Source organism: Schistocerca serialis, chromosome 9, assembly GCF_023864345.2.
Source record: "Schistocerca serialis cubense isolate TAMUIC-IGC-003099 chromosome 9, iqSchSeri2.2, whole genome shotgun sequence".
Classification (NCBI taxonomy): Eukaryota; Metazoa; Arthropoda; class Insecta; order Orthoptera; family Acrididae; genus Schistocerca; species Schistocerca serialis.
In genome coordinates, this window is record NC_064646.1 from 134,237,690 (window position 1) to 134,253,763 (window position 16,074).

Consider the following 16,074-nt stretch of genomic DNA (forward strand, 5'->3'; position numbering starts at 1 on the left):
AAACGGGCAATCCCGCGGCCAATCGGAGCGCGTGGCGCCAAGTTTCTGTAGTTTAAAAATTGTGCGTTGTCAAGCTACACAACATTAGTAATTCTGGTTCCTACTGGCATCAGCCATGCAGGGTTAAAATTTTTTCGTGACACAATTTTTCTACACCCTGTATAGGTGTTGCCGACCGTATGGCCATCTTTTGCCTGTTTATGTGCCTCCGTATTTAAATACACATGCCTAGACCAGTTTCTTTGGCGTTTTAGTGTAATATCAACTAATAGGTGTGCGGATACTTTTGATCAGATAGTGTTGATAAAGCTTACGTTACAAAGGAGTGGTACGAGTCTGATACTTGTGAAAAATATCGCTTTTGTTTTTGTAGCTAAGTGTTATTGCTACTGAAAGGTTGGAGGTTTTTCCCTGTAGCGGTGAGCGGTACCTGTGTCTCGGAGAGGTTGAGGGCGTTGGCCAGCTCGACGCGCTCTGGCGTGGAGAGGTACCGCTGCGCCTCGAACCGCTTCTCCAGGCCGGTCAGCTGCTGGTCCGAGAAGACGGTGCGCGCCTTGCGCCGCCGGCAGTGCTTGGCTGACAGCTCCGCCGCCGCCGTCCCCGCACTGCCCGCCAGCAGCGGCCCGAACGGCATGCCTCCTGCACAGCCCCACACACGCCGCCCGTCACCAGCTGCTGTCTGCTCAAGACGTGCACGTGCAAAGTGCAAGTAAACTTCTTTCTCCTGAGCACTCAATACAAGCTTTCCTCCCTTCTTATAAACAGTTAAGATTATTAAATTTTTTCTCTCTCTTTCAAATGTCTGTTGCTACTTTTTTCAGTATCATTACGTATTTACTTTGATTTAATTTAATTTTATGTAATTTCTGTTTCTCTTCTCCCAAAGGTATTCTCTAGATTAGAATGAACCTTGTAGTCTGCAGAGGCAGAAGCAAAACTATGAGGCTAGGTCGTGAGTCATGTCTCGATAGCTCATATGCTGAGAGCATTCATTGCCTGTGGAAGCCAATAATCCAGTTTCGAGTTCCGGTGCGGCAAACAGTCTGAGCTGTCAGGATTTTTAAGGATTATTCTACACGCAAATGTTTAGTCTTCTGTAGATTCACAAAGCAATTCATGACAATGAACGTGTTGTCTGTGAGTGTGCGCATATGCGTGAGAGAGAGAGAGAAAGAGAGAGAGAGAGAGAGAGAAAGAATGAGAGACGGGTGCTGGTAAGAGAAAAGTATTAAATTAAGAAAAAGATGGTGACTCAAAATAAAACACAAAGAGTGAAGGAAGACTTGAAAGTTAGCGAATGTTATAGGCTAAGAGAAGGGAGTGAAATTAGAGGAGGAAAGGGAGATCTAAAAGAGAACAGAGGTTGTGAAAAGGAGATGTAGAGAGAGAAAATCGAGAGGCGCTTAGAAGTTTTTGAGAGAGAAAGAGAAGGAAAGTGGCAAAGAAAGGAAAAGACAGCGATAGAGAGAGAGAAAGTGGAAGTTAGAAAAGGGAGACACAGACCAGTAGAAAGAGTGAACCAGACACATGTAGCATGTCGGTCTGACAAACACCGTGAGAGGAGGCAAACAAGTGGGAGAGTGAGAAATGGCAGCGAGTGGGACAGAAAAGGGTTGTGGAACAAACGGGGTAGGGAGAATTTGAGTGAAAGACGGCACAGAGGAAAGGAGGAAGAGCGCAAGATAACATGTCTGCTTGACGGGCAGAAGGAGGGAGAGGGTCGTCACTTTACGAGGAAGTAGGTGAAAAAACTGATAGGAAGGGAGATACGCTATGAGCGATCGAAGCGTTATAACCATTTCAGCAAATATGTAGAATGAGAAATGTATCAAACTTAGACAAAGTACGCCCTAATCTCATAGCGTACAACTAGACAAATGCCAGTGGTACTTGAAAATTCGCGAACGAAATGACGGTGCCTAACCGAGCCAGATGGCGCGGTGACTCAGGCTTCTCGAGGGAAGCTAACTGTAAGATGAAACCCCACTTTAGCAAACGCATTCATATTTTCCGTGGTCTGCGTAGTTCGGTTAAAGCAAATTTCGTGATGGTTTGTTTGGGAAGGAATCGGTCCATTTCCTTCCTCATCCTAGTCTCTTGCGAACTCATGAGCCGTTTCTAATAACATTGTCATCCACTGAACGTTAAATTAGTATCTTTTTTCTTCTTTACTGGTTTTTGATAAAGAACTCAAAGGCCTGGTGGAAACGTCTCCACTTTGTCCTATTCTCCAGCACTGTGTCGATACGGATAAGTGATGAAATACCAGCATACCCCCAGAGGACCGAAAAGATTGATAGTCAGGAAGAGTGCAGCATTCGTGGAATGGTTGTTGTTGTTGTGGTCTTCAGTCCTGAGACTGATGGCCGTACCATAGGTGCAACCACAACGGAGGGGTATCTGTTGAGAGGCCAGACAAACATGTGGTTCCTGAAGAGGGGCAGCAGCCTTTTCAGTAGTTGCAGGGGCAACAGTCTGGATGATTGACTGATCTGACCTTGTAACATTAACCAAAACGGCCTTGCTGTGCTGGTACTGCGAACGGCTGAAAGCAAGGGGAAACTACAGCCGTAATTTTTCCCGAGGACATGCAGCTTTACTCGTGGAATGGTAATTTCCACTAAATGTAACACAGAGAAACGGCTCACCACCGAATGAAATCGTGGTTAGCCAGTGAAATGCTGCACAAAGTGTTGCCAGAACATCCAAAAGGAGGTCAGGGATAAATCGAATGAACTAGTGTCCCATTCCATTAAGTCGTTAGAGTGTACTGCAGGACTGAGTGCTGATGAATTCGGTGGTTATGGAGTGTGTTGGATAGTTTGGCCGGAATTCTTTAAGGATTCCCAGATGTGAATTGCATGATACCTCGAAAATGGACACAAAGGTGCAACGAAAGATGGCTACGTTTTGTGTCTGTGGTCCTCTGTAGCTGACGCTGAATAAGTGCACATCGTTCATGAAATGGCGAAAAACCGGCTCCTCAACAAATGGATTTGTTTCTATCGTCTCCCGTTCAGCTGGAATGTTTGATGCGTCAGGTAACTCATTGTCGGTGATGTGTCCATGTGAGGCTTACGCGATACAGGGAACATCAGCGTTAGTATGTTTAATTTGTGTTGACTTGATATATTCAGGCTACCTGTATCAGGCATTATTTATATTCGTCATCTGTGCTCTTATTGAGCTATTCTTCTGTGAAATTGGTAGCTGATTATTTCCAGACCTATCAGCAAATGGGAAATCTACACTACTAATTAGAAAACTCTATAATTCGGGGTAACGAACATACTGATTACTACCAGTTTATTAGAGGTTCATTTTACTCATATATATTTCGAAATCGGAGTATTAACTGCCAGATACATCTACAGCATCTACATCTACATCTACATGGATACTCTGCAAATCACACATAACTGCCTGTCAGAGAGTTCATCGAACCATCTACACAATAATTCTCTATTATACCACTCTCGAATAGCGCGCGGGAAAATCGAATACCTATATCTTTCCGTGCGGGCTCTGATTTCCCTTATTTAATTATGACGACCGTTTCTCCCTATGTAGGGCGACATAAACAAAATATTTTCGCATTCGGAGGAGAAAGTTAGTTATTGAAATTTCGGGAGAAGATTCATCCGCAACGAAAAATGTCTTTGTTTTCATGATGCCCAGCCCAAATCCTGTATTATTCCCGTGACACTCTCTCCCTATTTCTCAATAATACAAAACGTGCTGCCCTTCTTTGAACTTTTCTGTATAGTAAGGATCCCAGACCTTACAGCAGTACTCCAAAAGTGGACGGACAAGGCTAGTGTAGGCAGTCTCTTTAGCAGATCTGTTGCATCTTCTAAGTCTCACACTTTTTATTATTTAGGTCAGCTGCCAATTTTCGCTCCATGCACATATCGTTTCTAAATAGTCTTGCAATTTGTTTTGGTTTTCTGATGACTTTACTAGGAGGTAAAGGATAGCGTCATCTGCAAACAACCTAAGACGGCTGCTCATATTGTCTCCTAAAACGTTTGTATACAGGGTGTCCCAGCTATCTTGTCCACCCAAAATATCTCTGGAACAATAACAGCTATTGGAAAACGACTTTCACCGGCATCAATGTAGGGCTGAGGCCCATGAATGTACATATTTGGAAACATTCTAAAACGAAAGCATATGTGTTTTTTAACACAAACTTATGTTTTTTTAAATGGACCTTCTATATTTTTTCTTCAGCAATCCATAGCATGACAAAGCACATACACAATGGCATTGATTGCATCGCAATATTTCCATTACATCCCGAGATACTGAGACGCGAAGTTGACGCTTGAAACACCCGACATGCGCTGCTAGCGCACGTCCTGAGGCTCAGGACGTTAATGCAGGATGGCAGAAGACCGTATTATTCGTTTCGGACCTCTTGATAAGTATGGACGTGTGATTACGCATGTCAATCACATCGCGATTACGGGCAGCATGGGGTTCTCGCCTGAGCCTCAGGACGTGCGCTAGCAGCGCATGTCGGGTGTTTCAAGCGTCAACTTCGCGTCTCAATATCTCGGGATGTAATGGGAATATTGCGATGCAATCAACGCCATTGTGTATGTGCTTTGTCATGCTATGGATTGCTGAAGAAAAAATATAGGAGGTCCATTTAAAAAAACGTAAGTTTGTGTTAAAAAACACATATGCTTTCGTTTTAGAATGTTTCCAAATATGTGCATTCATGGGCCCCAGCCCTACATTGATACTGGTGAAAGTCGTTTTCCAATAGCTGTTATTGTTCCAGAGATATTTTGGGTGGACAAGATAGCTGGGACACCCTGTATATAAGCAGTAGCAAAGGGCTTATAACACTACCTTGGGGAACACCAGAAATCACTTCTGCTTTACTCGATGACTTTCTATCAGCTACTACGAACTGTTTTCTCTCTGACAGGAAATCACGAATCCAGTCACACAATTGAGACGATATTTCATAAGCTCGCAATTTCACTACAAGTCGCTTGTGAGATACAAGGTCAAAAGCCTTCTGGATATCTAGAAATACGGAATCAATTTGAAATACCTTGTCAATAGCATTCAACACTTCGCGCGAGTAAAGACTTGTGTTTCACAAGAAGGATGTTTTGTGAATCCGTGTTGACTATGTGTCAATAGGCTGTTCTGTTCGAGGTCATTAATAATGTTCGAACATAATATGTGTTCCAAAATCCTGCTGCATATAGACATTAATAGTATTGGCCAACAATTTAATGGATTACTCCTGTTACCTTTCTTGAATATCTGTGTGGCCTGTGCAACTTTCCAGTTTTTGGGTACGGATCGTTCGTCGAGCGAGCGGTTTTATATGTTTGTTAATCATGGAGCTGCTGCACCAGAATACTCTGGAAGGAACCTAATTGGTATACAGTCTGCACCGCCGAAAGATTTGCGTTTATTAAGTGATTTAAGTTGCTCCACTGTCCCGAGGATGTCTACTTCTAAGTTACGCATGTTGACAGCTGTTCTCCTTTCGAATTCTGGAATATTTATTTCCTCTTCTTTGGTGAACGAATTTCGGAAAGCTGTGTTTAGTAACTTTGCTTTAGCAACACTGTCATCAATTAGTATTTCCATTGGTATCGCGCAGAGAAGGCATTGATTGTGTCTTGCCGCTAGCAAACTTTACATACAAACGATCAGAATCTCTTTGGGTTTTCTACCAGGTTTCGAGACAAGGCTTCGTTACGGTAGCTATTATAAGCATCTCGCTTTGAAGTCCGCACTAAATTTTGAGCATTCGTAAAAGATCACCAATCTTGGAGATTTTGCGTCCGTTTAAATTTGGAATGTTTTTTTTTTCTTTTTTTCCTGCAACATGCAACAATGTTCTGACTTGTTTCGTGTAGCATGGGGGATCAGCTCCGTCGTTTGATAATTTATTTGGTGTAAATCTCACAACTGCTGTCGATACTACTTCCTTGAATTCAAGCTACATTTGGTCTACACAAACATTGTTAATTTGGTACGACTGGAGATCGTCTCTCAGGAAGGCGTCATGCGAATATTTAACTGCTTTTTTGAAGGATATATTTTTCGTTTATTTTTGGAGGATTTGGGAGTTATGGCATTCAGTGTCGCTAGGACAACCCGGTGTTCACTAATTCTTTTATCCGTTTTGATGTTCGTTATTAGCTCAGGACTGTTTGTTGCTAAGAGGTGAAACATGTTTTCACAACCGTTTACTGCTCGAGTGGGCTCATGAACTTATTAGTCGAAATAATTTTCAGAGAATGCGTTTAGCACAATTTCGGATGATGTTTTATGCGTACCTCCGGATTTAAACATATATTTTTTTTAACATTTCTAGGGTAAAATGAAGACACCACAAACTATAATTTTATGTGACGAGTACGTGTTTGAAATTAGAATCAAGTTTTCTTTGAACCTTTCAGCAGTTGTATAATCTGACTTGAGAGGTCAGTAAAAGGATGCAATTATTATTCTATTCCGGCTGCCAAGAATGTCCTCTACTCATATTAACTCAGAGGAAATATCTGAATCAATTTTGCTACAAGATAAACTACTTCTAACAGCGACAAACATGGCACCGCCAGCTGTATTTAGCCTATCTTTTCTGAATACCGTTAGGGCCTTCGCAAAAGTTTCGGCTTCAACGTAATAATTAAGCAAACTTCAGCACATAGGCTCCCCAGCTATGAGTGCTACGAGTGTTACCAGGTTTGTTTTTCATTTTTTATTGGTAAGGTTACATAATGAACCAATGAGACTACGTTTGAAACATGTGGATTTATTTACCGATATATCAGTGAAAATCCACATGGGTAGAGAAGTTCCGCATTATGCAAGACACCTTTTTCTGTTTTGTTTCACCTATACATGTTTCAGCACTTTTGTGCTATCATCAGTGGGTTCAATTTCTATTTTTAACTTACATGATGTTATTGTCCACGAACACAACAAGAAGAACTGCACCACAAGACGAAAATCCTCATGAAATTCAAGAACATGAATGTGGCTCTCCTTAGGTGAATCTCTGGTTAACTGTAACCCCCACTGTAGATGCGGACGTGTACTTCACGATGTTACAAGAATATCTCATTGACGTAATTCCGCTACATCTGACACTTGAGTTTCTTCCACCAAGATGGCATATCAACGCATTAATGCACGCACCAATCGTACAGATCTTGACCGAACATTCTCCACAAGATTCTTCGGTCTTGGTTAACCATTATGCTGGCCTCCACAATTACCGGACGTGATTTTTGGTTATAGGACTATGTATACAAAAGGAAAGTTAAATCAGTGATTTGAAAGATGGAATACGAGAAAAGATATTATCCATTACCCAAGAAATGTGTCTACAGGGCTTTGCAAGCTACGGTAGATAATTGGTTTCTACATGATATACATGAAGGAAAACAAGTTGAGACCACTTTGTCACTTACAAACTTTGGTAACTTTCATTTAAATACACATTTCATGACGAGAGACATATCTATCATTTCAATGGTAAGAGAATTTCGAATCATTCTGTATGTCTAGAATCTTTCAGTTACTTTTCAGGTACTGTGTTCCATGAATTCTGGCAAGAAGAACACTCAGGGGCGAAAATTAAGAAAAAAAATATACTACTGTCCATTAAAATTGTTACACCAAGAAGAAATGCAGATGATAAACGGGTATTCATTGGACAAATATATTATACTAGAACTGTCATGTGATTACATTTTCACGCAATTTGGGTGCATAGATCCTGAGAAATCAGTACCCAGAACAACCACCTCTGACCGTAATAACGGCCTTGATACGCCTGGACATTAAGTCAAACAGAGCTTGGATGGCGTGTACACGTACAGCTGCCCAAGCAGCTTCAACACGATACCATAGTTCATCAAGAGTAAAGTTTGGCGTACTGTGACGAGCCAGTTGCCCCGCCACCATTGACCACACGTTTTCAGTTGGTGAAAGATCTGGCGATTGTGCTGGCCAGGGCAGCAGTCGAACATTTTCTGAGAAAGGCCCGTACAGGACCTGCAACATGCGGTCGTGCATTATGCTGCTGAAATGTAGGGTTTCGCAGGGATCGAATCAAGGGTAGAGCCACGGGTCGTAACACATTTGAAATGTAACGTCCACTGTTCAAAGTGCCGTCAATGCAAACAAGAGGTTTCGCAGGGATCGAATCAAGGGTAGAGCCACGGGTCGTAACACATTTGAAATGTAACGTCCACTGTTCAAAGTGCCGTCAATGCGAACAAGAGGTGACCGAGACGTGTAACCAATGGCACCACGTACCATCAAGCCGGGTGATACGCCAGTATGGCGATGACGAATACACGCTTCCAATGTGCGTTCACCAAATACGGATGCGACCATCATGATGCTGTAAACAGAACCTGGATTCATCCGAAAAAATGACGTTTTGCCATTCGTGCACTCAGGTTCGTCGTTGAGTACACCATCGCAGGCGCTCCTGTCTGTGATGCAGCGTCAAGGGTAACCGCAGCCATGGTCTCTGAGCTGATAGTCCATGCTGCTGCAAACGGCGTCGAACTGTTCGTGCAGATAGTTGTTGTCTTACAAACGTCCCCATCTGTTGAGTCAGGGATCGAGACGTGGCTGCACGATCCGTTACAGCCATGCGGATAAGATGCCTGTCATCTCGACTGTTAGTGATACGAGGCCGTTGGGATCCAGCACAGCGTTCCATATTACCCTGCTGAACCCACCGATTCCATATTCTGCTGTCACTGGATCTCGACCAACGCGAGCAGCAATGTCGCGATATGATAAACCGCAATCGCGATTGTCTACAATTCGACCTTTATCAAAGTCGGAAACGTGTTGATACGCATTTCTCCTCCTTACACGAGGCATCACAAAAACATTTCACCAGGCAACGCCGGTCAACTGATGTTTGTGTATGAGAAATCGGTTGGAAATTTTCCTCATGTCAGCACGTTGTAGGTGTCGCCACCGGCACTAACCTTGTGTGAATGGTCTGAAAAGCTAATCATCTTCATATCACAGCATCTTCTTCCTGTCGGTTAAATTTCGCGTCTGTAGCACGTCATCTTTGTGGTGTAGCAATTTTAATGGCCAGTAGTGTATATTGGGGCTATAACGTAAAACCTTGCCACTTCGTTCGTGACATTTCTGACATGAGTGAAATCCCCTGGAACATGGAACTATTGATGATAGAGCGACTGGATCTCGTCAACACAGTTAAAAAGCTGCCTAACAGATATGTAATCTGCAGTGTAAATAATTCATTAGTGGATGTGTGGATGTTGCGAGCAGCGGCTTACCTGGGGTGAGGAAGAAGGGCTCGGCCTTGTGCAGGTACGGGTGTGGGTGCAGGTAGGCTGCTGGCAGCAGAGGGTAGCCGGGATCCATCACACCCGCGCCACGGCTCAGCGTCGGGCCCATGCTGCCCACCTGCGGCACCAAAACACCCAGCTTCACCAGGGCCCAATCTCCCAATCTACAACACCACACCAGTCAGCTCCAGCTGGTCTAAGGCTGGCCCTGGACTACCAATCTGCTACAGCAAACCGTTCAGTCTCCTCAGGCATAATACTGGGCGCACCCTTAGACGTGCAACACCAAATTACACGGCTCCAGTTGGCATAGTAGTTGGCCCATTTCATCAACCTTCATCACGACACCACTCAGCTCCAACTGACGTAATGTTTGGCTCCTAATGCCAACCTGCGACACCAAACCACTCAGATTCGTCAGCCGCTGCAACACCAGACCACTTACCTCCATCCAGCATAGCAATCTGCCCATGTCAACAGTCTGCAACACCACGAAATTCACCTGTAAATGGAAAATGCTGGGGCTGTACTACAAAGCTGAAAATACGAACTACTCAGATTTGTCAGGCATAATGTTGGTGCCATATTACCAACCCGTAATACAAAACCACGCAGCACTATCTGGTATAGCAATGGAACTCCTTACAGGTGTAACACTTAAGTCGTATTATGAACTGCAACATCAAACCACACAGCTTCATCTGGTGTAGAAGAGAACACGTAACGGCAATCTACAGCACCGAAACACCTCGACTCCAATCGGCTTAGCATAATACGTTCCTTTTCGTCCCACCCAATGAGCTTCTGCGGCGTCTGGCGTTGTCCGACTAGCAGCCACGGCCAGAGCCCATGTACTCTACATCTACATCTACATCTACATCTACATGGTTACTCTACAATTCACATTTAAATGCCTGGCAGAGGGTTCATCGAACCATTTTCATACCACTTCTCTACCACTCCACTCTCGAATGGCGCGTGGGAAAAAGGAACACCTAAATCTTTCCGTTCGAGCTCTGATTTCTCTTATTTCATTATGATGATCATTTCTCCCTACGTAGGTGGGTGTCAACAAAATATTTTCGCATTTGGAAGAGAAAGTTGGTGATTGAAATTTCGTAAATAGATCTCGCCGCAAAGAAAACCGCCTTTGTTTCAGTGACTGCCACGCCAACTCGCGTATCATATCAGTGACAGTATCACACCTATTGCGCGATAACACGAAACGAGCTGTCCTCCTTTGCACTTTATCGATGTCCTCCGTCAGTCCTACCTGGTAAGGATCCCACACCGCGCAGCAATAGTCCAGCAGAGGACGGACAAGCGTAATGTAGGCTGTCTCTTTAGTGGATTTGTCGCATCTTCTAAGTGTTCTGCCAACAAAGTGCAGTCTTTGTTTTCTCCTTCCCGAGAATATTATCTATGTGGTCTTTCCAATTTAACTTGTTCGTAATTGTAATTCCTAGGCATTTAGTCGAATTGACAGCCCTTAGATTTGTGCGATTTATCGTATACCCAAAATTTATCGGACAACTTTTAGTACCCATGTGGATGACCTCGCACTTTTCTTTGTTTAGTGTTCTTCGTATCCTGCGGTTTGCGAGACAAATCACATGATGAATTGTTCTGGAAGCTTACTCCGAAACATTTGTTGGTGGACCTGTATAATTTCTGTGCACTGCTAAAAATATACTATCAAGCTAAATAAGAATCGCCAGTCTCATTTTGAGTCACGAAACAGGGCTACAATAGTCAATTCTTCCATTTCACTAATCAATGCCCTGTAGTTATCCGACAACTTTCAAAAAATTCCCCAGTCGAACCACTGGATAGGACAGCGAACACTGTACTCAGCAAGTTCACGATCAATAACAATATCCTACGATAGTCTCTGTAAGCAACAGGGTCACAGTTGAGCGACAAACAGGAGAAGGCGGTACACAATTCCATACTTCAAATCTCCATTGGAGCAATACTCAATTTATTATCTTCCAATAAGCGCCGCCAAATCTGATTCGTTCATTAGAAAACACACCTCGAACTAATTTTTTGCTCAACACTCTGCTAGATGGCCTCTTATTACAGAGTCTGTATACGGTCGCTAATCACCAGCAACTAACTGCCTTGAAAACAGGCATTTGACTAAGCCAGTTCACATACCCGTCCACGGGATCGGCCTTCCCACACAGAGAGAACAGCTTTATTGATCGCTAACTACTAACTCCCAAAACACACACTGCCACACTACCTCCGCGGCAGAGAGCTCAAAACGTGTCTCCTACACTCCAAATGAGCTGTTAGTTGACTGATCGATTTCGCCCAATCCCTGTCTCTCCACGAAATTATTTTAACATGCAGGTGTTTGCGCCAATCTTGAAGGTTGTATCAGCGCTGTCATGGACGCTATAAAAATACATGGAAGTCACATGCTGTGTGGTGAATACTTTCTTTTAATTACTTGTTTCCTTTTATACATTATCATCAGATTAATCAAGGTTTGGGTGAACGCGTCGTACATAGGTATGCAGCCATCAATGGGAAATACACGTCAAATTTGGCGTGAGGCGAAAACGGCCGGCCGGTGTGGCCGAGCGGTTCTAGGCGCTTCAGCCTGGAACCGCGCGAACTCTACGGTCGCAGGTTCGAATCCTGCCTCGGGCATGGCTGTGTGTGATGTCTTTAGGTTAGTTAGGTTTAAGCAGTTCTAAGTTCTAGGGGATTGATGACCTCAGATGTTGTCCCATAGTGCACAGAGCTATTTGAACCATTTTAGAGGCGAAAACGTAGTTTATCAAGTTACGTACCACGGAGAAATATGCTGAAAAGTGTCTCCGCTATCATCAGAAGTTTCTGGAAACCCCATGTCGTGGTACTAAAGCACATGCAAAAGTTTTGTGCCAGTAAAATCCTGCCACAGGTGTAAAATTAGTTTTGTGTTATCTCAATTTCACGTAAGAAAACAATCAAAATTTTACTGACTCTTAACATTCTTTTCATATGAGTCACATACTCTTCTGTGACAGGGGAAAGAAGGGAACAAGCGTGAAAGTTCTCCTATCGGAGCACAAAAATTGCTAATATGCTCCTTTTTAAAAGACTCTGAGTGTCAAGTTGGGATATCAGCTGCATCAGTAGCTTTAAAAATGTTCCCAGAAACTGTCATGCGCAAATATTCGTGAGTTTTTATGTTGAGAGAGAAGGAGAAGTGGCAGTGGGAAAGAGACAGAAAGTAATAAACACTGGAAGTTAGCAGAGATCGGTTGTAGTATAGAAAAAAGTGAAGGAGATAATCGCAGAGTGAGAGAAAGGGAGCAACGGAATATAGTTGACGGTGATAGAACAGCGCTAGGAAAAAAATAAAGGAGATAATGCCAGTGGGAGAGGAATAAAGAGAAAGCGGAAATGGATGGGAGCCAGTGACAACGAGGTACAGACTCTATGACAATGACAGAGCGGAAGAGAGAGATAGTGACAATGAGAAGAGACAGAAGTTGTTGAAATGAATGAATGTGACGTCAACAGTGAGAGAGAGGAAGAGGGAAACAGCGATAGTATTAGGGCAGAACGAAGGAGGCAGTGGCTGCGAGACAGGGGATGGCAACATTTAGAGAGACAAAGAGATTATGATAGCGAAATGGGCTGAATAAGTGAGCGAGATGCGAAAATGGGAGTGGATGGGTATGAGCGACTTACAGAGTTCAATTAGCGGGTGTGAGGGAGTGACCGGGGAGCTTATAGGAGTGAGATGTGAGTTGCATGTTAAAAAGAGCGCGAGTATGTTCGAAAGCCAAAGATTTTAAAGGTGCTGAGGAAGGTAGAATGAGGCAGTTGGTACCCCATTTCTCCGACAGCCATTTAAAAAGGATTTTATTCGCGTTTTTTGTGCTCTGATACGGGAGTTTTTCAGCTGGTAAAACATTTCTACGACCTGTTCTGCAATGCTGTTCATCGTTCTACGACTATTATCGAGCGTGTTAATACATCATTCTCATAAATTATGGATAATACTGATGCATGGTGAAACAACGCTCTAGTGGGCGGTTTGCGGGTTTAAATCACCTCGGGGTATGACAATGCGGTGCATTTGACCTGCAGTCGTCGCATGGTGGCGCTGGCAGCAGTCCACATACGCAGAGGTGTGTTGGTGCGTGTCAGAGTACGGTGCAGCGAGTAAGTATGCAGACGTTTTCAGATGCGCTAATGGAGACTGTGTGTTGAAAATGGCTCAAAGAACACATATTGATGACGTTATGAGGGGTAGAATACTAGAGTGACTGGAGGTTTAACACAGCAGGTCGTAGCACGGGCCCTCCGTGTGCCACAAAGTATGATCTCAAAATTATGGCAACGATTCCAGAAAACAGCAAACGTATCTATGCGCTACAGTACGGGACGTCCACAGCGTACAACACCACAAGAAGACCGATATCTAAGAATCAGTGCTCGCAGACGGCCACGGAGTACTGCAGGTAGCCTTGCTCGGAACCTTACCGCAGCCACTGAACAGTTGTCTCCAGACACACAGTCCACAGACGACTGAACAGACATGGTTTATTCGCCCGGAGACCTGCAAGGTGCATTCCACTGACCACTGGTCACAGGAGAGCCCATAAAGCCTGGTGTCAAGAACACAGTACATGGTCATTGGAACAATGGTCCTAGATTATGTTCACGGACGAGTCCAGGTATAGTCTGAACAGTGATTCTAGCCGGGTTTTCATCTGGCGTGAACCAGGAACCAGATACCAACCCCTTTATGCCCTTGAAAGGGACCTGTTTGGAGGTCGTACTTTGAATGTGTGGGGTGGTATTGTGATTGGTGTACGTACACCTCTGTATGTCTTTGACAGAGGAACTGTAACAGGTCAAGAGTATCGGGACGTCATTTTGCACCAGTATGTTCGCCTTTTCAGGGGTGCAGTGGGTTCCACCTTCCTCCTGATGGATGATAACCGAGCTGCCATCGTGGAGTAGTACCTTGAAACAGAAGGTATCGGGCGAATGGAGTGGCCTGCTGTTCTCCAGACTTAAACCCCAGCGAGCACGTCTGGGATGCTCTCGGTCGAAGTATCACTGCACGTCTTCAAACCCCTAGGACACTTCAGGAGCTCCGACAGGCACTGGTGCAAGAATGGGAGGCTATACCCCAGCAGCTGCTCGACCACCTGATCCAGAGTATGCCAACCCGTTGTGTGGCCTGTGTACGTGTGCTTGGTGATCATATCCCATATTGATATCGGGGTACATGCACAGGAAACAGTTTCGTTTTGTAGCACATGTGTTTCGGGACGGTTTTCTCAACTTATCACCAATACCATGGACTTACAGATTGTGTCGTTAGCGCCAGTTTTGTGTAGTCCCAAGTTGTGTGGCACCACATTCGGCAGTTATCTTTAATTTATGAGCATGTGTGTACAACTTCGTGACTGGATCCTTTACTCGGCGCGAGACAGTTACGGAGATGCTCAACAAACTTCAGTGGCATATGCTACAAGAGATGCGCTGTGTATCATCGAGAGGCTGACTATTACAATTTCGAGAAGATATGTACGTTCGGCCAAGAATCAGTCGATATATTATTTCCTCCGAAATTCGTCTTGTGAAATTATCACGAGAAAATCAGAGAAATTAGACGCCATACGGAGCTTTACCGATAAACATTCTTCTCGTGCTGCATCCATGAGTAGATGAGGGAAGGGGAATCAGATAGCGGTACAACCGTAATATGGCGTGCGGGGTACAGAAGTATTAAAAAAAAAAAAAAAAAAAAAAAAAAAGACCTCGAAGGCGCACCTTTTCTGTTGCTGCAGCATTATCGAGGACGCAGCAGTGGCGGAACAGAGGCTGTCAATTTATAACCCTCAGTATTTTTGTTTCACGCTGCACCAAAAGTTCGCATTAATTTTAGTATTAGTGGGGACATACGACTCGTACTATCCTGCAACACTGGACCACGCAGCTTCAGCCTGCTGCAGGCGTATATTGATTACATCAGACAGGTCGTCTTCTTTTCGTGCTGCAATGAGCTCATTGTGCCAAATTACTACGAGGGCATGCTGAAAGATAATGGCTCCGAACTTTTTATTCTGTTCTCAGTATCAGTTGAGTTATTACATGTCACGCATCTTGCTCGGCCGACTTTTCCGCTTTCCTGACGCAGGCTGCAGCCCTCTGCCTCTAGATGGCTCCTCTCTCCTTCAGCTGTCATCGGTCATCCTCCACACAGTCCCGACTTGGCCCCATCCGATTTTCATCCGTTTTCAAAACCCAACAACGTCGAGAACTTCACTTTGATAGTGATGAAGCCTTGCTAACATATGTATGAGGTTGTGGCTCCGTCAACAAGGTCAAACGTTCTACATTGCGATGCCAACAAACTGGTCTCTCGTTGGGAGAAATGTGTTCGTCGCTAGGGTGGCTATGTTGAGAAATAAATATGTAGACATGAAGGATAGAAATGTAGAATATTAATAAAGTTAATAACTGTATGAGAATTCACATAAAAAATTTGGAGACATTAGTTTTCAGCATTCACTCATATACTGAATGCTACATGCTTGTTTGGCGAAGAAGTGAGCCCATATTGCATCATGAAAGAGATTTTCGTCTTCTGGCGTACTATCAGATTCTGCCAACCAGTTACAAGGGATATTCGGAAAGTAAGGAAGAATAAGTCGCGAAATGGAAACCACAGTGAAAGTCAAAACTGTTTTATTTCCAACAGTTAGCTACAACTTCCAGCTAC

At 43.9% G+C, this 16,074-nt stretch overlaps 1 protein-coding gene across 1 annotated transcript in view; it reads right to left on the reverse strand.

Annotated features, from left to right (window-relative positions):
* The window catches only part of LOC126419416 (brain-specific homeobox protein homolog), a 129,311-nt gene that overhangs the window by 57,018 nt on the left and 56,219 nt on the right, over positions 1-16,074 (reverse strand). The window contains exons 2-3 of the mRNA XM_050086605.1: positions 9,318-9,447; positions 431-636 (exon numbers count right to left, since the gene is read on the reverse strand). Of these exons, the coding sequence (XP_049942562.1) occupies positions 431-636; positions 9,318-9,447 (336 nt within the window). The remainder of the gene's footprint in view (positions 1-430; positions 637-9,317; positions 9,448-16,074) is intronic.